This window comes from Ciconia boyciana, chromosome 23, assembly GCF_034638445.1.
Source record: "Ciconia boyciana chromosome 23, ASM3463844v1, whole genome shotgun sequence".
NCBI classification, from domain to species: domain Eukaryota; kingdom Metazoa; phylum Chordata; class Aves; order Ciconiiformes; family Ciconiidae; genus Ciconia; species Ciconia boyciana.
This window is the reverse complement of record NC_132956.1, coordinates 5,245,069-5,266,909: the sequence shown is the minus strand read 5'-3', so window position 1 is coordinate 5,266,909 and position 21,841 is coordinate 5,245,069. Positions and strand designations below refer to the sequence as shown.

At 57.4% G+C, this 21,841-nt stretch overlaps 3 protein-coding genes across 4 annotated transcripts in view; 2 read left to right on the top strand and 1 right to left on the bottom strand.

The window, feature by feature from the left end:
- Positions 1-5,162, top strand: part of SRPK1 (SRSF protein kinase 1) — a 28,041-nt gene extending 22,879 nt beyond the window's left edge. For both annotated transcript variants that reach the window (XM_072845056.1, XM_072845057.1), the window contains 3 exons: positions 1,086-1,155; positions 1,597-1,689; positions 2,615-5,162. In XM_072845056.1, the coding sequence (XP_072701157.1) occupies positions 1,086-1,155; positions 1,597-1,689; positions 2,615-2,799 (348 nt within the window). In that variant the 3' untranslated portion in view covers positions 2,800-5,162. The remainder of the gene's footprint in view (positions 1-1,085; positions 1,156-1,596; positions 1,690-2,614) is intronic.
- A 1,446-nt stretch (positions 5,163-6,608) lies between these two features.
- Positions 6,609-10,136, bottom strand: LHFPL5 (LHFPL tetraspan subfamily member 5). Its single transcript, XM_072845038.1, has 3 exons — positions 9,643-10,136; positions 6,804-7,040; positions 6,609-6,625 (listed from the first exon to the last, which is right to left on the bottom strand). The coding sequence occupies exons 1-3, from the start codon at positions 10,052-10,054 to the stop codon at positions 6,609-6,611; spliced, it is 666 nt and encodes a 221-aa protein (XP_072701139.1). The 5' UTR covers positions 10,055-10,136.
- Positions 10,137-10,232: 96 nt separating this feature from the next.
- CLPS (colipase) lies at positions 10,233-13,766 on the top strand. The gene is made up of 4 exons (XM_072844775.1): positions 10,233-10,331; positions 12,053-12,644; positions 13,245-13,367; positions 13,448-13,766. Exons 2-4 carry the CDS (start codon positions 12,549-12,551, stop codon positions 13,580-13,582), a joined length of 354 nt encoding a protein of 117 aa, XP_072700876.1. The 5' UTR covers positions 10,233-10,331; positions 12,053-12,548; the 3' UTR covers positions 13,583-13,766.
- The last annotated feature ends 8,075 nt before the right edge of the window (positions 13,767-21,841 follow it).

The following is a 21,841-nucleotide window of genomic DNA, read 5'->3' as shown; positions in this document are numbered from 1 at the left end:
TTCAAATATGATTGTGCTTTGTGGAAAAATGAGACAATTATGCAATTCTGAAGACAATCTTTTTATATAAAGAGCCTTTCTGCTGCATCCAGCACTGTTTCACAGATGTCTTCAGTATAATTTCATATTTTAATCATGTGCATCCTCTGCACGTTTGGAATCATTTTATAATCTGAGTAATGCTGAGACGAGGCTGAAGCTGTTCCTGTAATAGCTGGCAAATGTGGAATATGGCGATTAAAACAAAAAAATCAGTCTAGTCAGTTACTGCGCGTGCCTCTTTTTGTGTCTATTCTGTGTTTTCTACAAACCAAAGCTTGGGGTTTATATTTTAAGCTTGGAAAACAGTGAGTGAAATCATTTTTGCTGTCTTGGAAAACAAGCTGTGATTTTTGAATGTGGTAAAAGAGAATACAATAGGGTCGTGTTGTATCTGCAGAACGTGTGGCCAAAATTACACAGTGGTTACTCCGAGTGCCTAATTCAATAGTTGGGCAACAGCAGTCCTTAAAGAAAACTAAGAATACAGAAGGTCAGAGGTACTGTTTGAGTAAAAGTGAATACGTGAAGGGTAAATGTGTCATGGAATTTAGGAGTGGTGAGTTGAAATGAATGCAAATGTCTTTCTCATTTAAAATGCGTTTTTGTAGCTACAGACAAATGTTCAGAGATAAGCTGTTTGAAAAAGGTCTTTTTAATATCTGAAATTTGGAGGGAGGGGAGAATCTTTGTAAAAAAAAATCTAGAGTTTGGACATGACATCATTTAGCAAAATGCTGTTGATGTGGAAGAGAGGCTAAGCATGTGAAATGCCTTAATTTTGTACAATTTCACACAAGGGTACTGCATTGTGCTGTGATCCAGAATTCATCATAGAGATGCCCATGATGTTTTTTAATGCAGTTGTTAAAATGTTGCAAAGTAATTGCACGTTGTAAGATGGTAATGGTATATGAGAGTTCTACAGGTTATTCTTTCCACTGCTTTGCCTCTGGCCCACAGAGCTATGCAGAGTCAACCTGCAGCACATCTAACTGTGTGAAGTGTATTAAAGTGATTTAATGTGCTCGTTTCTCTTTGTTTAGGCCTTTGAGTTAGCAACAGGAGACTATCTGTTTGAGCCTCATTCTGGGGAAGATTACTCACGGGATGAAGGTGTGTTTGTCTACGTCTTTTTAAAATGGGACATGAAATACAATGGTTGCTTCTTCAGAATGACCCTTCTCTTATGAGTTAGCAATGCAAAGGCTCCTTGCAAAAAGATTGTTTATCCAAATGAGCACCAACTGTGCTTGAGCCTCTGCAGTAAAGCAATGTGCAGTAAAGTCCATGTTCTTGTTCTGCTGTTTCCCATTCCTCTTACTGCTGGATTGTCTGTCTTGCTTCTCAAACTGATCATGCCTCAAATTGCCCTTACCTTTTTTCCCCTTGCCCCTTGACTTTGTCGTTGCTTAGTGTAATCTGATTTCGGGTGGATCTCAAGGTAATTTTTAAGGGAGATAATGTCTTTGTCCTTACATTCCAGAGAAGGAAACTGGGGCATAGAGATGACTTGTGTGGATGTGTCTCATTGTCTTTTCTTTTGAAAAAATGCAGATCACATTGCATTGATCATAGAACTTCTGGGGAAAATACCTCGCAAGCTCATTTTGGCAGGAAAATATTCCAAGGAGTTTTTCACCAAAAAAGGTAAAAGGAAACAAAGTAAATGTCACTTATCCCCTCATCCCCTGCCCCAAATACACAAGAGTGCGTTGCTGGAAATACCAATTAACAACAGATGCTAGCAAAGATGCCTCTTTAAGTCTTTCCTTTGTTTTATGAAAGGCTTTCTCAGTAAAACTGCAGCTAAATATAAGGCATTCTTGTCTAACTGCTAGAAGTATCCTACATCCTAGTACTTGACATCTTGGTGTAGATCAAATGCAGCAGGTAGAAAAACAGTACTGTAGATAACCTCTTCAGCCTTGATTTGGCTTTATTTAGCTGATCTTTGTCAACTAGAGGTATTGACTCACCTTTGAAGTCTTCTCTAGATAACTTTGTTCCATTTCTAGCATGCCAGTCACCTAAATAGTGCCTTGCATCCTGAGCCATGTTGCTCGGGACACGTTATACCATTATTATAAAGCCCTAAGTACCCCAGAAATGTATTGAGTCTCAAGAAGAAGTCTTTGACCTAGTTTAATACATTTTTTTTAATAAAACAAACCCTTTTTTGTTAGTAGTGTATTGCTTCCCCAAGCACTGCTTGTATATATTGCATGTATTCCAAAGTCAACGGCACAGTGTTTATCTGTCATGTCAACCGGTATAATTGGTGATTTAATGAAGTTAAACAATATTTGCTGATATTGGATCAGAAATAGCAGGAGGGAAAAAAGAAGCCTTCAAGGAAGTGCATTTCTAGAACAGTCTTCAAAAGCAGATAGAAAAGGCGTATTAGTATATAATTTATTTCTTCCTTCAGCATGCCCTACCATTTTATATTCCCTATGCCTGACTATTCAGAACAGTTTCTGAATTCAGTCTGTCTTGTTTAGCTGTTCGGCCTATTTTATTCAGCTGCTCTGTTCCCATGTCTTGCACTTAACCTGTCTGTCTTGGTTTTCAGGTGATCTGAAGCACATCACCAAACTGAAGCCCTGGGGCCTTTTTGAAGTCTTGGTGGAAAAATATGAGTGGTCCCAAGATGAGGCAGCTGCATTCACAGACTTCTTATTACCTATGTTGGAGCTGATCCCAGAGAAACGAGCTACAGCAGCAGAGTGTCTCAGGCACCCCTGGCTTAACTCATAGAGGCTTCAACCCAATGCCACAGCACTACACTCTGGTTTACAGCATAGCGTACATGCACCCAGCTGCCCCTTCCCAGATCCGTTTTTTCCCTTGTTCATTTTCAGTGTGAAGTTCTTCCTTCAAGGCTTCCAAGATTTTAGATAAATCTAACCTGTTCTGCTGAGTTTGCTTGTGTGACTCAATGGGGACTCTCCTCAGCCAGTGGGCATCATCTGTGTTTTGCCTTGATTGGGCTTCGCCAAAGACTAATTGACTAGAATATGAAGTTTTTTTCTGAGTCTCCTCACTGTTAATCACCGTGTGCTACAGATGCGAGCTCACCTGTGCTCAGATATGCTCCCTTAGCTAAATTTCAACTCTCCTTTCTTCATGAGGGGGATGTGAAGATCCGAACGCCACCTTATCTCACTGACTCAGGAGTCACTTTCCCGCTGTTCATCCAGTAGCTAGCAATGGGGCGAGAAGTAACAGATGGCACCAAGGTGGTGGTGGTTCCATGTAGAGCAAAGACCTCCAAATCCTCCATCATTTTCTAGGTGTCTACTGTATTCTTTGCTTTCCAGTTACATAATTTTTCTTTAGTTCTAGCTGCTTAAATCTTTTGAAAAGAGCTATTTAAACCTAGGGTTTAGTATCCTTTATTTCTTCCTCCAAAGTGCCCTGCCCCTTTACTTTTTCCTTCCCTGTGCCCAGATAGTGAGAATAGTTTCTGAACTCGGTGACATTTTCTACTTTAATGCCTGTGACTAAAAGGTGACAAGCAAAATAAGCAAAAGCTGGAACTGACTCAACGCACAATCTTCAGCATGCAGATGGGTGCCCCCTTTGGCTGTAGAGAGGTAGCTTTGTTGCAGGCAACTCTTCTAATGTTTTAGTGAGCTGTAAGTTTTTTGGTTTTTATCCCTTACTGGCACTTTTTTGCCTTGCTTGAGGCGGTTGCTGTATCTGTGAGAGATTGGCTTTCACTGATGCGGCCTACTCTGGCTCTTAATTTCCCAAGAAAAGGGTGGCAGTGTCCGTATCACAGCCGTGGTATAGCCCTTGACTTTCAAAATCAACGCTTGGAGAGGCTCAGTGTGAAGATTTCTTTTCCTTTAACTTGCTTCAGGTGCTGGCCTTCAGAAATAACTTCCCAGGATGGGACTGCCTTTTATTTTCTGGGCCACTAGCGCAAGGAGACCTAGCAGAAGTGGAAGAGAACTGACTTTTCCGTGTAGATACTGGATTAGAAGCTGTTTCTAGAGTTACCCCAAGTAAAAATGTTCTGTGGGGTTTCTATATAAACTTCTCAGAGGGGGTTGGATATAGTGAGTAAAAGGGTTAATTTTAATTAAAAGTTAAATCACTGTGGCATTTGATAGTTTTATGATGGCTTCTTCTAGACTTGCCCATCCTATTACAGATTCAGTGCATCCTACTCTGCTCTAAAGCAAGATTGGGCAGCGTTGAGACTTCAGAGGCACTTCCTTACCCTGGACCAAACAGGCCTTTGGATTCGTGGTGGCTCTCAGAGGATAGAAGTTGCTGCAGGAGCGTGCTGGAGGCCACACAGATGCTATCCGAGACAATTACATTGCCAAAGCTGCCAAGACCACTGTTACGTGTCACTTCTGTATGTGTGTTTGGAAATTCTGGTTTGTAAGGATCGTTCGTTCATAAACCTTGGTGTCGTTTAATCCACTTGAAAAGAGTTTCTCCAGTCCAGTGCCTGATTTGGCTTATAAATGCAAATCATGCTGCATGTTCTTTTAGGAGTAGATCAGGTTCTCTATGCATATAATCTAAAATTACAGGAAGGTAACATACCAAAAGAGTTCTAAACTGCTGATTTGACTTTTTTCCCTTTCATCTGGAGTTTTCCAGTTGTGTGTCACTTCCATATCTGTTACAGAAGGACTGCAGACAGGACTGGGTTCCAAAATGCCTACTGTCTACATACTGTGAAGATACATTGGCTGGGCAAACAATTTCTGTTGTCTTGAAAGCTCACCCGGTCCTGTGTACTTGAGACTGGCTGATTAAAGAACTCTTCCTAGAAGGGGTCTGCACGCTTCGACTCTGAGAGCTCCTTCCCGTCCTTCCCTTCCCTCTGCCACCCCTGACTGGAGGAGGAGGTTTTTTACCGTGATAGCCAAGGCTAGAGCCAGCTTGTGAGTTGAAGACCTGCAGCTGTCAGGATTCAGTCTTGTACCGTGTGCTCGTTCACTTGGGGTTTGTTAAATTTCCAAATTGCCGTAAAGTGCTCACACTAAAGGATTTGTACTTGCTGTGTCAGTCTAAAACCTGAAGGAAAATACATTTTTATTCTTTCTACTTGGGTGCTTTTGTCTTTTTTTCTTTGTGAAAGCCGTACAATAAACAGATTATTTAATAACTGAGCCCTCTTCCTCATGTTCCCTCTGTAAGTCTGGTCTTTCTGAGCTAGTGGCCCATTGATGGACTTTTCTTTGCTAGTGAGCTCTTAGTTTTGCTTTCCAGAATGAGACGCAGGGAGATGGTGTAGGTGAAGATTTTTGTTGCTGGTATTGTGATCCATTTTAAAAGGGGGGGGAGAGTAGTCAATAGCAGGACAACTCTGCTGGAATTTTTCCAGTCCAAAAATATGTTTTTCTCCAAGTCTGTCATCTCTCTGCTGTCTTCCCTAGCAAAGAGTCTTAACAAAACCTTCCCAAATACTTTTTAGAGGGAAGCATAAAACTGGAAGGTGCTTGTTAGAACTGAATTGAATTGACTGCTGCACGAACCAACAAATGGCAGCAAGTAGAAATGAAAAATCATAATACAGGCTAATTGTGGGTTCTGACCAGGTTAAGAGCTGGACGGGATGATGTGCTGCTTTGTCTTCTGCAGAAACAGACTGTGCCGAAGGCTACCACAGGTGGGTGTTGGATGTGATGAGAAATGATAGCGGCTAAATCGGATTAATCGACGGGTTACGGTGGTGCAGTGAGTCGATGCTGACTGGCACCATCTGCTGCAGCTTGCAGGTACTGTTACAGGCCTGCTGCAGCCAGCAGACTCTTTGGGGGTTCCCCCCCCCCTCCCCCCGAAAAGTGCCCTTTTTAAAACGTTGTGTTTGGTTATTGCCACCCAGAGTGGGAAGTTGATTCACGGCTTTGCTAGGCTTGGCTGTGTTGTGGTATTTTTCAAGTACAAGGGCAACGTGGGACATGGCAGAGGACTTCTAAGGAGGCTAGCACAAAATCCAAAATGTTAACTTTTTTTTTTTTATTCAGAAGTAATCTCCTTGAAAGAAGGTGTACAAACCCCAAGAAGCAGCAAATTGCCATCCCTCCCCTTTTCCCCAGGTTTGCTGATGCACTCAAAACCCGTGTCCAGTTTGGGCTCTTCCCATCAAATAAACTCCATGAGAGCTGTGAGCTGATAGCGGCCCCTTAGGTGAAAAGAACAGTTGTAGAAAATCCGCAGAAGTTGGTAAGTTTTTAAAGCTCCTGGAAAAGTCATTTTAAAGAAAAGGGCTGTGTCTCGAAGCTGAGGGAGGAAGGGTTCTAGGTGTCCCTGTGAAGAGAAGGAAAAGGTTAGCTGTTGCCAAATGGAGTATGACTTCAAATTTTAAGCTTTTTTTGGTTCTTTTTGGTCACTTGGCAAAGATTTCTGTTCTGGTTTCAGGAGGCAAAGCAAAAACTACTTCACATTTAACCACAAATAAAACCACTGTGACTATAGCACCAAAATCCGTACAGTTGTCAATCCTTTCGTAATCCTCAAAATACAACAGCAGCATTACGTGTGCTTGGAAGAAACATTAAAAATCACTGTCGGCATCACTTACATGGTGATCGGCTCTGTCAGTTGTTGCCCTCTTCTGTAAAACAAAAAGATAATTACTGTGTTAATGGGGTATAGGAATAACAACAAAGGTGCAGGTGTGTTTTCACCTGTAGTGTGATGACCGCGACAGCTCTGCTTCTCCCACTGGAGGAAGCCACCATCCTCCCAAATAACAGCAATCCCCTGCAGAGCTCAGCCCCAGCTGCCTTTACCTTTATTTTCCACTTTAAAATCAGATGGGAGGAGGTTGTCCTGCCGGTTCCCCAACACAAAGGCCAGGAAGGAGAGTATGAGAGCATCGAGGATGCCGATGATGCAGAGGATGTACGCCCAGCGCACGGTGCAGGCGCCCAGCGTGTACTTGTCCGTCTTGTCCCCGCACATGCGCTTCACCTCGCTCGAGTCCCAGCCGTCGGGGTAGATCAGGCAGCCGATCATCAGCCCGGTAGCTGCGGGGAGAGGGAGATGTTACAGCGGCTGCGAGCTACCTGCTGAGCCGATACTGCAGGTGGAGGAGCCAGCAAGGCTGCGTCCAGCCACGACCGCGATACTACAAAGAGATAAAATACTATGGACCAGCTAACGAGTCTTAAAGGTTCCCCGTGCCCTGCAGTTGCCCATCGCAGGTGGGTTCTGCTTTGTTCACGCTGTTGCAGCCAGGGAGGAGCAGGATATGGCACGCTGCCTTCCCATGAGCTCTGGGCACTCTGCTCCCCATCAAGGACATGCTGCGGCAGCATCTCCCATCACTGTGTTGCCCAGGCAACATCTCTCATCTCCTGCCTCCGCACTATCCCTGTCTGCGTCACTCCAAAGAAATATTTTCTCCCAACAAAACTGGGATGGATTTAGTCTGTGCAAGGCGGAGAACCTTGTTATTGCCCCATGCGTAGCTGGATTTCAGCTTATGCTTTGCTGAGGTAGCGCTGCTCTCAGCAGCAGCTTTGCAGGCAGATTAATTCTGCTTGTTCAGCTGCGGTGGTTCCAGCCCGGCCGTGAGCCACCGGCTCCTCCTGCGGCTGCTCTCATCGCCTGACCCCGGCACACACAACCTCGATGGCTGCTCCAGCCCGGCCACGGGGCCCTTGGCACATCGCCCTTGCAGCTTTGCCATGGGAGTTGCAACAAACCCAGCGCGAGCTGCTGAAGGGCCGTCTTCTGCCAAGCAGCTCGTGTCCCAAAAGCTCAGAAGTGCTTTTTTTTTTTCCCCCACGTGCTCAGAGAAATGGTTGTTGTATTTGCTGGACAAGAGTGACTGGGTTCGGTAGGGAGAAGAGCCAAGCTCATATGCAAGGCTTTGGGATGTGATTAACAGAGGCTCTTTGCCTCCTCCACTGTTATCTTGGTGCAGAGCATGGCAGTAACTGGTCCTTTGTATCTTTTCGTGCAGGTGTGAGGACCTCCCAGGCTCCTCTCATGCCAGAAACAACTCCATGGTGGGAGCTCTGGATGAGCGGCCGTTTGTCCCTGCCCTTCGTGGACATCTGCAGCCTCCCGCAACAGTGAAATGCTCCCTGCCCCGTACCGGTGCCTTTTCTCTGTCACTGGGTGCTCGGTAAACCAGAAAACCCTTTTGGGATGGTTGCCTCACCCTTTGCCAATGGTTTTGTTGGTTTTTCCCCCCCGCCCCCGCCCTTGGTTTGGGGACAGGAGAGTGGCAAGGCCAGTGAGCAGCTTCCTAAGTCTGCAGAGAGCATTTCTCTTCATTGAGAAGCATCTGGTTTCTTCTGTATTTAATTACTCTTCCCTGTAGCTAACAGAGAGGAGGGGCACGGAGAAACGGGGGAAGCTGGAAAGAAATCACTTCTCCTGTGAAAATGCACCCTGGTGCAGAGTGAAGGCCAGAAAAGGGATCTGCTCGTCACCTGCCCCCTTTTTAAAATAACTCCCAGAAATGCAGCAGCACCTGCATTGCCCGGTGCAGCTGGAAAGCTCCCGAGAGCCCATCTGGTGCAGAGAAACGGGGCTGTCAGGGATGATTCCGGCTCATCCCTGTGGCCAGAGCTGCCTGCGCTGGGTTTCTCTCCCCCATCCAGCACAAAAACACATGTAAAAGTCACAAATATGACAGCAAAGCCTTTCCCTGCTCCAGCTCCCTGGGAGGCTGAGCTGCCCCAAGCCTCTTATCTAAATCTTTGCTTGAGCTTGTTTCTTTAGCCGGGAACTGGAGCAAGCCCGATGCTACGGCCATCCTCCTGCAGGGCTTCGGCCGGGGTGTCCAGGGACGGCAGGGGCTGCAGCCGGTCCCGGCATGAATGATTCAGGAGCGGCAAAGGGCTGGGTTGGGTTTCAGCTGAGGCTTCCAAGGCAGGAGCTGGGTTACCGGGTGTCTTGCTGCATTGGGGGAGGGATGGGGAAGGCTGGAGATCACAGGGATAAGCGGAAGGATGTGAGGATGAGCAGAAAAGTAGGAAAACGTGGGTGGTGATATCAAATCCTATGGTTAGTCCCCTCTTCCTGTTCCACCTCCCCAGTATGTCGTCCCCTGAGCTCAGGGAGTTACCGGTTGCTGCAGGGGGTATCATAGGCACCAAATAACCCAGCAAACGTTATCACCGTATCCCTCATTAATTCCCGCAGGATCCCTAACACAGCAGGCATCCCCGTGCCCTGGCCCTGCGGCGTTCGGTGCTCTTGGACTGATGCTCTGAAGCCGCGACCCTGCTGCACCGTGAGGCAGAGCAGGAGCGACGGCGTTGGGTGATGGCTGGAGGAAAGCTCCCCCAGGTAAGCAGGGATGGGCTGTGGCTGGGACATCGGTGCTGTGTGGTTTTGCAGCAGCAGCAGCAGCAGCAGCGCACGGGGGGGGAGCATCGCCCACGCGCAGCGAGTTTGCTGGGTCTCAGCTGCTCTGACAGGCTTTACTTACTGAGAATTCCTCACTGGTAACCAGTGAGAGGGAGCAAATGGGGCACGGAGGTTATGCCGGTGTCCCTTTCCTGGCCAGCCCCCCCGGAGCAGAGTCGAGGTGGGGGCAGAGAGGCAAAAGCAGCTCTGCCTGGACCATTGGCAGCCCCCGGCCCCCCGGTCATCGCCCCTGGCCCCACTCACCTGCCGCCAGCTGCATCCAGGCACAGACTTTATAGACGGTGGCTGCGTTGCAGAAGAAGAAGAGGCTGAAGCAGAGGATGGAGCCGATGATGAGGAAGGTGGAGATGCCTACGAAGAACATGGCGGTTTTGAAGGCGCTGGAGGGGATGGTGCCGAAGTCGAGGGGGCTGCCCTTGCAGATGAGCTCACCGGTGAGCGCGTTGCCGATGCAGTAGGAGAAGAGGCCGAAGTAGCCGGCCTGCGGCGTGTCGATGCTGTCGCCGATCCAGTAGGGCTGGATGAAGGTCACCACCATCAGGATGGAGAAGCAGAGGGTGAAGAGGGCCCAGAGGACCCCCATGGCCCGCGCGTTCCTCACGTAGTTGGTGTGGTAGATCCGTGCCGCCTCCTGCGCCGGCAGCAGCTTGGGCATGGCCGGGCCACCGCCACCGCCACCGCTCCCCGGGGCGCCCGCCGCGGTCCCGCCCCGCCCCGGCGGAGAACGGCGGCGGCGGCGGCGGCGGGAGGCTCCGGCGGCGGCGGGCGCTGCGGCTGGACCGCCCCGGGGGGCGGTGGCGCGACCCCCCCCCTCCGAGAAGCCGGGGAGGACCCGGGAGGAGCCGGCACGACCCTCCCGCCCCGAGCCGAGGTGGGCTCGGGAGGAGCCGGGCGGAGCGGCTCGGGATGCGGCCCCGGGATGGGCCCTTAAGGTGAGCCCCCGGGATGTGCCCTGCACCCCCGGGGTGCGCCCCGAGGGTGTGCCCTGTGTCCCCGGGCTGTGCCCCTGGGATGAGCCCCCTACCCCCGCGATGCACCCTGTGTCCCCGGGCTGTGCCCCTGGGATGAGCCCTGTGTCCCCGGGCTGTGCCCCCGGGATGAGCCCTGTGCCCCAATGTGTGCCCCCGGGATGAGCCCTGTGCCCCCGTGATGCACCCCCGGGATGTGCCCTGTGCCCCAAGGATGCACCCCTGAGATGTGCCCCTGGGATGAGCCCCCTACCCCCGCGATGCACCCTGTGTCCCCGGGCTGTGCCCCTGGGATGAGCCCTGTGTCCCCGGGCTGTGCCCCCGGGATGAGCCCTGTGCCCCCGGGATGCACCCCCGGGATGTGCCCTGTGCCCCAAGGATGCACCCCTGAGATGTGCCCCTGGGATGAGCCCCGTACCCCAAGGATGCACCCTGTGTCCCCAGGATATGCCCTTGGGATGAGCCCTGTGCCCCAAGGATGCACCCCCGGGATGTGTCCCTCGTGTGTGCCCCGTACCCCTGCGATGCTCCCTTGGGATGAGCCCTGAGCCTCCATCGTGTGCCCTAGGATGCACCCTGGGATGCGCCCAGTGCCTGTGGGATGAGCCCCATGTCCCCAGCGCTCACCCTGGGATGCACCCCGGGCTGTGCTCCAGGATGCACCCCGTGCCCTGTGTGCACCCTGGGACGCGCTTTGTGCATCACTCTGTGCCCTGGGACGTGCTCTGTGCCACGCTGTGTGCCCCGGGATGGGCCGTGCACCCCCACGATGTGTGTCAGGATGGGCGCCTGCCCCAGGATGCCTGTTGGGATGCTCCCCGGGATGTGTCTTGCCCCCCAGCGATGTGCCAGGGGCTGTACCGTGACCCCCAGGATCCACCCGGGCTGTGCTGTGCACCCCAAGATGTGTCCCAAATGCTGTGTCCCCTTGGCTGCTCCCCTCTGCCCTCCCAGCTGGTGTCACCAGGGTCTTCCCCCACTGGAGGGGGGTGCATGGGGTGCTGCATCATTGGGGTGAGGGGCTGCTGGCCCCTAGACACCCCCCCATCAGCTCCAGGGCTGGCTGGGGCTGCAGGCAGGGAGGGGACCATCCCCACAGTCCCGCTGCAGAAAGGGAAAGGGCTCATCCTGCTGCCGGGACACCCCGAGGCATCAGCCAGCACCTGGGGCAGGGCCAGGTCTCTGCCTGGCCCCCGCGTCCGGCTGCCAGAGCAGCGTGGGCAGCCCCAGAGCCTGGCCCAACGGGCTATGGGCACTTGTGGCCACCTTGGGACCTTTCTCCAGGCGCCACATCTGCCCTGCATCCCGAGGGACCGCAGAGGCTCACCCCCTGCCGTGGGGTCCAGATGCCACGTGCCAGCGTGACAGCCACGCCGCAGCCAGCGCCAGCCCCCGCGTCACCCCTGCGGCCGCCGAAGGCCAGGGCTGCCTGGGTGTTAATCATTGCCGAGAGCAGCCAGGCCAACGTGGGTACAAAAAGCTGTGCCATTCCCAGGGCTGTTTTCCTTTCATCAGCTGCATCCCCCAAGCACTGAAACACTGAGAGCAAATATCTGGCAGGGCAGGGTGTGGTGGTGGCCTGCGGGATGGGGACACGGGTGAGCTCCAGAGCATGGAGCGAGGCCGGTGAGATGCTAGCAGGGGGGTGGGCTTGCTCTTGCCATACTTTGGGCTTTCTTGAGCAGGTTTCTTGGCGTCTGTGATCATAACGTCCGAGCGATGGAGGATCTGGGGGTGGGCGCTTTCCCACGGAGTGGAACTCCTGCCATGGCACCGGCTCTCGCTTTGCCCATCAGCAGCGCCCAGCAAGGAGGGCGTCTTGGAGAACCCCAGCTCCGTGGCTCCCTGCAGCCAGGGTGAAGGAGAGGAGGAAAGACTGGAAATCCCTGCCAGGGAAGCGCAGGAGTGCTGTTACTTTGCTTTCACTTCGGCCAAAGGAGCTGCCAAAGGGCAGGTTGGCATCGCTGGTGTGGGACGGTCACCTGGGGACAGGGAGAGACGTCCCCATCGTGGCACCACCTGGCAGCATGGGCATCGCTGTTTTCCCGCCCCGGGCAAGGCGTCACGGCACTGCCCCAACGCCACGAGTTGGGGTGTGATAGGAGCAGCCACGTCAGCTGATGGAGACGCCTGCTATAAAGCACCCACCGGCCCCGTGGCAGAGGCACGAGCGAGCCCACCATGGCCAGCACTCTGCCCCCCTGCCTGCTCCTGGCCCTGCTGCTCCTGGCCCCGGCCCTGTCTGCACGGCACAAGCGAGGGCTCATCTTCAACTTGGTAAGAGGGACACTAACCCCGTCCTTGCCACAGCCGGGGGATGCCCCGAGTGCTGCAATGGGGCACGTGGCGTATTGGGGGGTTGGAGGGGTCCGTGGTGCTTTGGTCTCTGGCAGCAGCTACGTGGGGGAGCCCAGGGGTGACGGCTGCAGCCTCCGAGAGCAAAACTTATCATGGCTGGGGAAACTGAGGCAGGTGGGGACGGCGTGCTGGGTTTTCTGGGGTTGTAAAGGATCTCAGAGCCTGAGAAAGCAGCTGTGTAAAGGGACAGGGAAGCCTGAAAATGGATGGGACTGAAGCTCTCAGCTGCCTGTGCTGGCCAGGACCCCCTCCCTGGGGGGCTCACAGGGAATGGGGACGGGGGACACTTTCCATGCGGTGTCTCAGCCCTATTCCCGTGAGCCCAGCAGAAAACAGCACTTCAGCAGGTGGTATTTTGGGCCAGGCTGAGGAAATCCTGCAGGGTGGAAGGCTCGGGCGTGCTGGCAGCGGTGCAGAGCTGGTGTCCGACACCCACCCAAACCCCCTGGTCCCATGGCTGGGGGGGATTAAGGGGAGACAGAGAGGGACCTGGTGCTCACGCCCTGCCTTGCGGCGCAGGACACCGGGGAGCTGTGCCTGCAGAGCACCCAGTGCAAGAGCGGCTGCTGCCACCGGGGCAGCGGCCTGAGCCTGGCCCGATGTACACCGAAGGCGGCCGAGTTCCAGGAGTGCTCCCCAAAGGTATGAGCTCCCCTGCTCCCAGGGGTGGCCGGGGACGGGGGCACGTCCCCCGCGCTGCACTGTGCCTTGGTTCCCCACAGAGCATCTATGGGGTCTACTACAAATGTCCCTGCGAGAGCGGCTTGACCTGCGATGCTAATAAGACCATCGTGGGCTCCATCGCCAACAGCAACTTCGGCACCTGCAAGGACCCCCAGCGCTCCAACAGGTTGTGATGAAAGAAGAGACCCCCGGTGCCCCCCATGCTGCCCCTGCCACCCTGCCTTTCCCCCTCCCCTGGGGTGCCCGGACCTGCCCACGCTGCCCCGGCTGGGGGGAGCAGTTCAAGTAAAGAGCATCTTCGGCCGAGCTGCAAGCCAGCTTTTTCACTCGATGCGTCCCTCCGGCCCAGGACGGGGACAGCAGGGCCAGAAGGTCCCAGAAAAAGCCGCAGGAACGTGATGGCTTTACCTATACATGCGTGCACATCGTATGCAATTGTATAATAATCTGGGCCGGGTTAGCAGCGAGCCATGGGGTGAGCTCTGCTCGGGGGGAGCATTAGCAAAGGGGGTGCAGGGGAGGGGAAGATGCAGCAGCCCCAGGATCCGTGGGAGCTGCTCGGGTTGTGCCGGACTCAGTTTATTTGCCACTGTGGCTGCTCTGGTTGGAAACGTCCCCTAGAAAAGGTTTGTTGCCGGAGAAGGTGGAATCGAAGCTGGGGGTGCTTGGGGGTCGTGCCCGCCTCTGCCGTGCCGCACTGCGGGCTCTGGATGACCCCGCATGCCGGGAGCTGCACCTCCTCCTCGGGGTGGTCCGCCGGGTGGGAGTCCTCCCCGAAAAGGACCTTGTACGGGCAGTGGATGTACGCGCCACGGGGGCCCCTCGTGCAGCACCTCCACCAGCATCTTGCAGAGCGGCTTCTCCGGCTGCGAAATGTGCAGGAGCTTTGGGAATTTGGGATGGAGCTGGGGCGAGGTGATGGTGGGAGCAGCCCCGGCTGGCAGCGAGGTGGCAAATCCCCTTAACTCTGCCCCCGGCTGAGCTGTGCCCTGGGCGGGGTGGGCTGTGGAGGGGCAATGCCCAGCTCAGAGCCAGCGGTTTGGGCATGGGGAGGGGATGCAGATGTGCTGGGGGGCGGTGAGGAAGAAGAGGCACCCGCCTGGCAGAGCTGGGGGGGGCAGCAGGAAGCGAGGGGATCACCAGAGCGGGGGGTTCTTGGCTTCTCCGGTGCTGTCTTCACCCCACGTGTTTCTGTCCCTGGGGGCAGAGCGAGCACCAGGCACCCACAGCGCTGCTCCCCATCGCCCCGAGGGGCCGGGCACCCCACGGCGGCTCTGCACTGGGTGGGGGGGCCGGGGGCCGTACCAGGCAGCTGAGGATGTCCTGCAGGAAACTTTCTTTCCCGGACAAGGGTGACCAGCAGCTTGAGGATCTGCACCTGCAGAAACACCAGGGATGTGGCTGGGCGGGTGGCACGGCCGGGGGGGGGGACACAATGGGGATAGCGTGGGGGCAGGGCAGGGGATGCTCCAGGGACTCGCTGGCCCCCGCAAGCCTGGCTCGGCAGAGCTGCAAGAGGGGGAAATGGTGGGTGACAAAAGCCTTGAGGGTCTTGGTCTCGTTGGCATGGTGGTCCCGGTGGGAGGCCACCAGGTCGATGTCCTCATGGGTGCAGGATGAGGCCTGGAGGGAGATGGGGACGGCGATGGGGACAGCAGCCCCTCTCCTGCAGCAGACAGGCACCCCCGGGCAGAGCGAGGGGGCATGGGGCAGGGGACATGGGACATGGGGTCTCTCCCTGGCCTCACCGTCTGTGTGGGGTCCTCAGCCCCGCACACCATTCCACACCAGTGGGGAGCACCCCGAAGAGGCTGGCATCACCCAGGCAACATACTGGGGATACTGGGAGCCCTGCCTGCCTGGGGCCAGCCTCGCCCAGGGCTTTGCATCCTTGGCACGGGCGGGATGCAGCCCACGCCTGGGCTCCGGCCGTGCGGGAGCAGCAGAGGGCAGCTGCAGCATGCCCCCAGCCTGGGACCCCCCGGCCCTGGGACCCCCCCCAGCCTAGCAGGGACCCCCCAACCCCAGAGGCAGCTCAGCCTTGGGGGGGCTCTGAAATGCACCCAGCCCCACAGCCCTGGCACCCCTTGAGTTCCACTTTGGGGGTCACCCCCTCTCTGGAGGGGGGGGGCAGTGGGGGGAGACCCAGCCTGGGCCAGCCCCTGGTGTGTATGATGGGGATTTTGGGGTGTCCCCGTTTTTGGGGTGTCCCCATGTTGGCAGGAGGAGGGTGGGGACACTGGAGAGGTTGGAAGGGGGTGGCTGTGCTGGGGGGGGACATACACATGAACAGCCCCCCCCCTCCCCATCTCGGCCCTATATTTACTGGTGAAGCGGCGGCTTTATTTTGGCAGCTCTTGGCTGGTAAATATTGGCTTAAACCGAAAACCAGACGCCTGACTCACGGCGTCTTAACAAACACAGGAAGGGGCCCCCGGTGCGTGTGGGGTGCTGCCAGCCCCAGGGACGGGGGGGGCCCTACACCAGGGTGGGGGCACCCTGGGCTGGGAGGGGGGGTATGAGCAGGGCATCCTTGTGTGGGCAGATTTTGCTGCAGTGAGGTCCCCGGGGGGGTGGGACCTTACTTCACCCTGGGCGACGGAGGGGTGCAAGCATTGGGGTGCCCCTTCCTCTCACCCTGCTTTGCACAGGGTCCCCCCCCCTTGGTTAAAAAGCGAGGAGGAGGAGTATGAGGCTGAAGAGGTGTTGCGGGGGAGGGACACGACCCCGAGCCCCCCCAGTCTCACCCCGTCACCACGGTTGCACCCCACTCTGCATGGCAGCAGGTCAATCCCATCCCTGGCTGCTGGGGTGATCCCGGTGTCCCCCCCTGCACCCTGTTCGGAGCTGGGGGGGGGGACATGGGGGCATGCACCCCCCCAGAGCCCTTGCCTCGCCCTAGGGGGACGGAGGGGTGCAAGCACTGGGGTGCCCCTTCCTCCCACCCTGCCTTGCGCAGGGCCCGCCTCTTGCTCAAAAACCAACGAGGAGTACGAGGCCGAAGAGGTGTCGGGGAGTGGGGCACCCCAAGCCACCCCCCCCCAGTCTCACCCCATCACCAGGCTTGCACCCCACTTTGCACCCCTATCCCCGCCTGCTCACCCGTGGGGTGCCCCCAGTGCCCCCCCTTACTCCGGGGGGGGCTGGAAGGGTCCCCCCCGCCGCCCCCCCCCGCCGGGGCTGTTTTTACCGGGAGGGTACAGGATGTTCTCGCCCAGCCGCCCTCCCTCTCCCCAGCCTCCCTCCTCCCTCTCTCTTCCCCCCCCTTTCCGCCAGCCCTCGGCCTTCACCTCTTCTCCTCCGCGCTGCTTTAACCCTTTTTTTTGCAAAACACTGCCTTTTCCTCTTCTTCTTCATTTCTTTTTAATTTCTTGCAGAGATGCGGTGAAGCTCCTTCTCCGCCCATCCCGGGGTGTCCCTGCACCCCCGATTCACCGCGCTCCCCACCCCGTACTGTCACGAGCTCTGGCTGCAGAGGGGTCTCCAGTGGGGTGCCCACCCCATGCCCGTCCTTGCAGACACCCCCAGCAAAGAAGCAAAGACACCCCCCCCTGCAAACAGGGAGCACCCTCCCAACCCTGCCAAAAACCCCAAGAAAAAGGGGGTCGGGGGGGGGGGGTGTTGCTCCTGCAGCCTTCGCTCCGTGGGCAGGGGGGCTGCCAACCCCAGGGGGGGTAAATGCTCCTTGGGGGGCTGAGCTGCCCCCAGCCCCACAGAGGAGCCCGGGCAGGCGGCAGCCCCATAGCACCCAGCTTGGGGCAGTGATTTTAGGGGGGGCAGACCCCAGGCACAGCCCGATTCCCCCTCGCCCCCAGTTTGCTGCAGACTGGTGCCATGTAGGGGCCTGATCCTGCAGCAGGCTCAGGGGGTCTCATGGGTTTTGGGTTGGAGGGTGCCGGGGATTCCTGTGCTTCGTGGGAGGCTTGTGCTGCGGGAACGCGCCCGAGGGGCTGCCCCGAGGCGTCTGGGGGTGCACAGAGGCATTTGGGGGTGCCCCAGAGGTGCTTGGGCATGCCCAGAGGTATCTAGGGCTGCCTGCTTGCTTTTGGGGCTGTGTTTTGTTTTTCTCCCCCTCTGGATGACTTTTCCCCCCTGGTTTCGGTCGGGGCATCGCAGAGCGGTGGCCGGTGCAGCCGGGGGGGTGGTGGCCCCTCTCGGGGTGTCCCTCGGCCAAGGTGGCTTTTGGCTGGAGGTGGCCGCCACGTTTGCAAGGCAGGAGCCACCGGGATGGAGCAGGTCCCTGCGGGGTGTGGGACACCCCAGCCAGCACTGAGGGCTGGAGGAACCCCAAATCCCCGGGGAGATGCCCCAGTCTGCCCCCACCGCCCCGTGCCGACGTGGGACACCTCAACCTGCACCTGCAGCAGCAAAGCTCCCACGGCAGGTCCAAGCCGTGGGGCACAACGGGGTGCAGACCCCCCGTGCGCCCAACTGCAGCCCCCAGGGACGCGGGGGCCTGATCCTGTGATGCCCCGATGGGTTTTCCTAAATCTGGGCCGGGTTTGCACCGTCCTGGGGAGATGGTTTAGGGATGGAGCTGGCGAGAAGCCGTCCTTCAAGCTCTCGCTGGAGGAAAAGCAACCTTTCTAGCAACAACAAAAAAAGTAAAAAAAAAAAATTCATGAAAAGCTCTGGTTTGCCTCTTCTTGCCAAAGCCAATTGTTGAAGATTTTTCCCGGCCTCTCCGGCTTTGCCTTCGCATGTGACGGAGGGAACAATGTCAGACGCTCTCCTGTTTTTCCGCTCTGATGTTTTTCCCTGGGGCTGGATGAGGGGAAGGACCCGGTGGGAGAGCAGGGACGGGCTCCAGGCAAACCGCAGCCCCAGGGGCCCCGAAACCTGGTGTGGGGGTCCCTGTCCCTCCCCCTCCATCCTCGGGCTTGGCTTTGGGGCTGGGAGCATGGCCAGGATGCTCCCCTAGCCCAGAGCAGCCAGGAAAGCACCCCAGGGCTGAGGACTGCCCAGCTCGGGGCAGTAGTGGAGGCTGTGAGTAGGATGGGGGGACGCAGCGGTGGCCCTGGGGGACATCCAGGCACCCCACGCACCTCCATGAACCCCTCCTGATGCTTTCCAGCGGGGCGCAAGTGGAAAAATCCTCGGGCTGAATTATTTGTGCTGCTGGAGGAATTAATTAGAATGACATGGGAGGTGGGGAGGGTGAGGGGGGCTGACGGGCTGCGTCAGCCCAGGGAGAGCTCGGGGCTGGGTGCTTTGCAGGGTGGGGGGGTGTCTCCCCCCAGCTGGGATCCCCCTCACTGGGTATTTTTAGCATTAAATTCCCCGAAATGCTGGTGAGCCGGGCTGGGGAAGCAGGCCGGCACCGGGGGTGGGAGGGAAATGCAGGGGGTATTGGGGGTGTTGGTGGCGATGCTGGGGGATGCTGGGGTGGTGTTGGGGGGATGCTGGGGAAGGAAGTTGGGGGATGCTGGGGGTGTTGGGGGCGGGATGCTGGGGGGTCATACTGGCGGCCACACCGTGCCCCACCATCCAGTGGGGACCAAGTAGGGGGGGGCCCATCTGCTCCATGGCTCCTGCCAGCAGCAGGGAGGGGGTCCCCTGCCGGCATGCCTGCGGGCAGTGGCCAGCCCCCCCCCCCCCCGCAAGCAGCCCCCCCCCCCAGGCAGCCCCCGCAACCAAGCCCCCCAGACACCCCCCAGGCAGCCCCCCTGCAGAACCCCCGAAGATACCCCCCCGAAGATACCCCCCGAAGATACCTCCCCCGCAGCCCTCCCCGCAGGCAGCCCCCCCCCGCAGCCCCCCAGCCCTGCGGCAGCCGCCGGCCCCTCCGGAGCGGTTCCCCCGGCTGCTGGGCCAGCCCGTCCCCGCCGCCCCGGCGGCACAGCGCGTCCCCACGCCGGGCGCTGGCCCCGCGCCCGCCCGCCCCCCGGTGCTGCTCCGCGCAGGGCAGGGCCCGGCCCCGGGCGGCCGCTCCGGGCGCTCCGGACGCGGCTGGCGGGGCTGGCGATGCTGCGGCCGGGAGCAGAGCCCTGGGAGCTGCGGGGTGGGGTCTTGTTTTTTTTTTTTTTTTTTGGGGGGGGGGATATGCAACCGTAGCACAGGCCTGAGTCACGCTTGTGCGTGTCCCTGCCGGGTGCGATGTCCCTGCCGGGTGTCCCCCCAGCCCGGGGCTCCCCAGGCACCCAACAAGCATTAGGGCACCCGGGGGGGGGGGATCTCCCCAGGGTGGTTTTGGGGTGCAGATCCCTCTGGCAGGACCATCCCCGCTGCACGGCACAGCCTCACGGCTGAGCATCTCTGGGGGTGCGGCACCCTCTGGTCCCCCCCTCCCCAACCCCTGCACCCCCCCCCCCCCACCCCGACACCCCCATCCCGGCGGGGCTGGCGGGGAGCCCTGGCTGCCCCCGGCCACCCTCCCGCCCCGGCGGAGGCTGGTACAGTTCGTTACGTCCAGACCGGAATGTACTTTGTGTTAGAAGTGGCCCCAGGCCAGGACGGCAAAGCCGGACTTTATTTATCCTCCCCACTCCGGCCCTGCTGCATCCTGCGGGGCTGGATCTCCGGTGGGGCTGGGGGAGACCTGCACCCTGCCCACCCCCACCTTCAGCTGAGGGGTTCGGGGATTTTCCCCCCTTTTCCCCACGGGGGAAATAATCCGGGAAAATATTTGTGTCCCTTCAGCCGGTAAAAGCTGTCCCCGGTGTCCGGGAGGAAGCAGCATGGGGCAGATGGGGACTCGGGGACGGATCCGGCCCCGGCAAAGCCGGAGGTGCCCCCCCTGCTTGCATGAGGTTTTCTGCAACGGGGGCCGGCGTTCGGATCGCAACCCGCAAATTTATGGATTGGAAACGGACGGGGAAAGGGCCAGCCCTGGCCACGCTGGGGAAGGGGGCAGGATCAGGCCTACGATGGAGCGGGGGGCTGCTCCGGGGGTCCCGCCACGTGCCGGGGACGCCTCGGCCCCTCTGCCCGTAAAAATTCATTGCAGGAGCCCTGAGGCCGAGCAAAGAGAGGGGGGGTCGCGGCCGGAGGAGGGATCGCCCTGGGCTGGATCTGGCCACTTGCCACCGGCCAGCCTCCACCATGACACCCCGCATCTATCCCGTGGCCTACCCGGTAGGAAGACTGGGGGGGGAGTTGATGCAGAAAGCAGCTTGCGGGCTGCTTTGCACCCCCTGGATCAAGCAATCCCACTCCAAGTGGGTGGTCTTGCCTGGCTGCCCCCCCTCCCGTCCCCCCCCGTCCCCCACGTCCCCGTGTCCCCGCCGTCCGGCCCCGCCGCCCGTGCAGCTGCACCTACGGCCGGCGGCGAGGACACGATGTCCTCCTGTACTCTGCTGCCTGTTGTGCAACACCCGGCTCCCCGTGACCGCGCTGCCAGGCTCCCGCCATGCTGCACCCCCACCCCGGGTGACAAACCGGGCCCTCGGAGGGGGGCACGTGCTGGGGGGTGCAGGGGGGCGAGGCCACGGCATCGCCAGGCTGCAAAAAGCTGCTTTGCTCCCCAAAATGGGCAGCAGGCGGGTATGTGGGTATGGGGGGGGAAGGATGGATTCGGTCCCCCCCGGGGCGGGGGGGAACATCCCGCATGGGTCATCTGCCCGGAGCCATCGATTTGTGCCGTCACACCCGGAAAGAAACCGGGAGAAAACCCATTTCCTCTGCGCTCCAACGCGCTCGAGAGATTCACTGATGCGGCTTTTAGATGTGAAGCAGAGGCGGAGGGACGCCTCTCCTCCCCGCGCTCTCAAGGCAGATTAACGCCGGTTATTTTTAGCAGAAAACAAGGATGAATAAAAATATCCCCTATTTTATTTTAATTTTTTTTTTCTTTTTTCAGGAACCGCCGCTCTCACGTCACACAAGGTGCTTGGGGGCCGGCATGAGGAAGGACATCACCGGCGAAGGGGGGTGTCCGGGCTTTGCCCCCCGGTTCTGGTGGGGGGGCAAGGCTTTCCCCCGGACCCCCTGTCCTTTCGGGGCCCGGTGACGGCCACGCAGCGGGCACAGGGCTGGGGCAGGACATGTGCAGCCAGCTGGATGGCAAGGGGGAACAAGCAGTGCCCCTGGCAGCCGCCCCGAAGCCAGCCTGGATTATTTATGGAGCAGATTTCCTCCAGGTTGTGTTACAGGGATGGGGGGGACGGGGCAGGCCCCGGCACCAGAGGGGGGTTCAGGCATCCCACCACCCAAGAAAGCGGAGCAAGCCGGGGGGTCCGGCGCTGGTATCGTGGTGATTTGGAAGGTGTCTTTTAAAAAAAACACTCTGGTGCTTTCTTCCCATCCTATTTTGCTTTTATTTTTCTATGCAAACAAACAAATTCACCATTTTTGTGGTGCAAGAGCAAACCAGGCTGGACCCCCCTGCTGCTGCCGTCGGCCCCATGGGATTTTTCTGGGCTTCGGTGTTACCTAAGGGGCCTGCACGTAATTAAGCTGCGGGGTTTCCCGATACTGGAAACCCACAATATTTC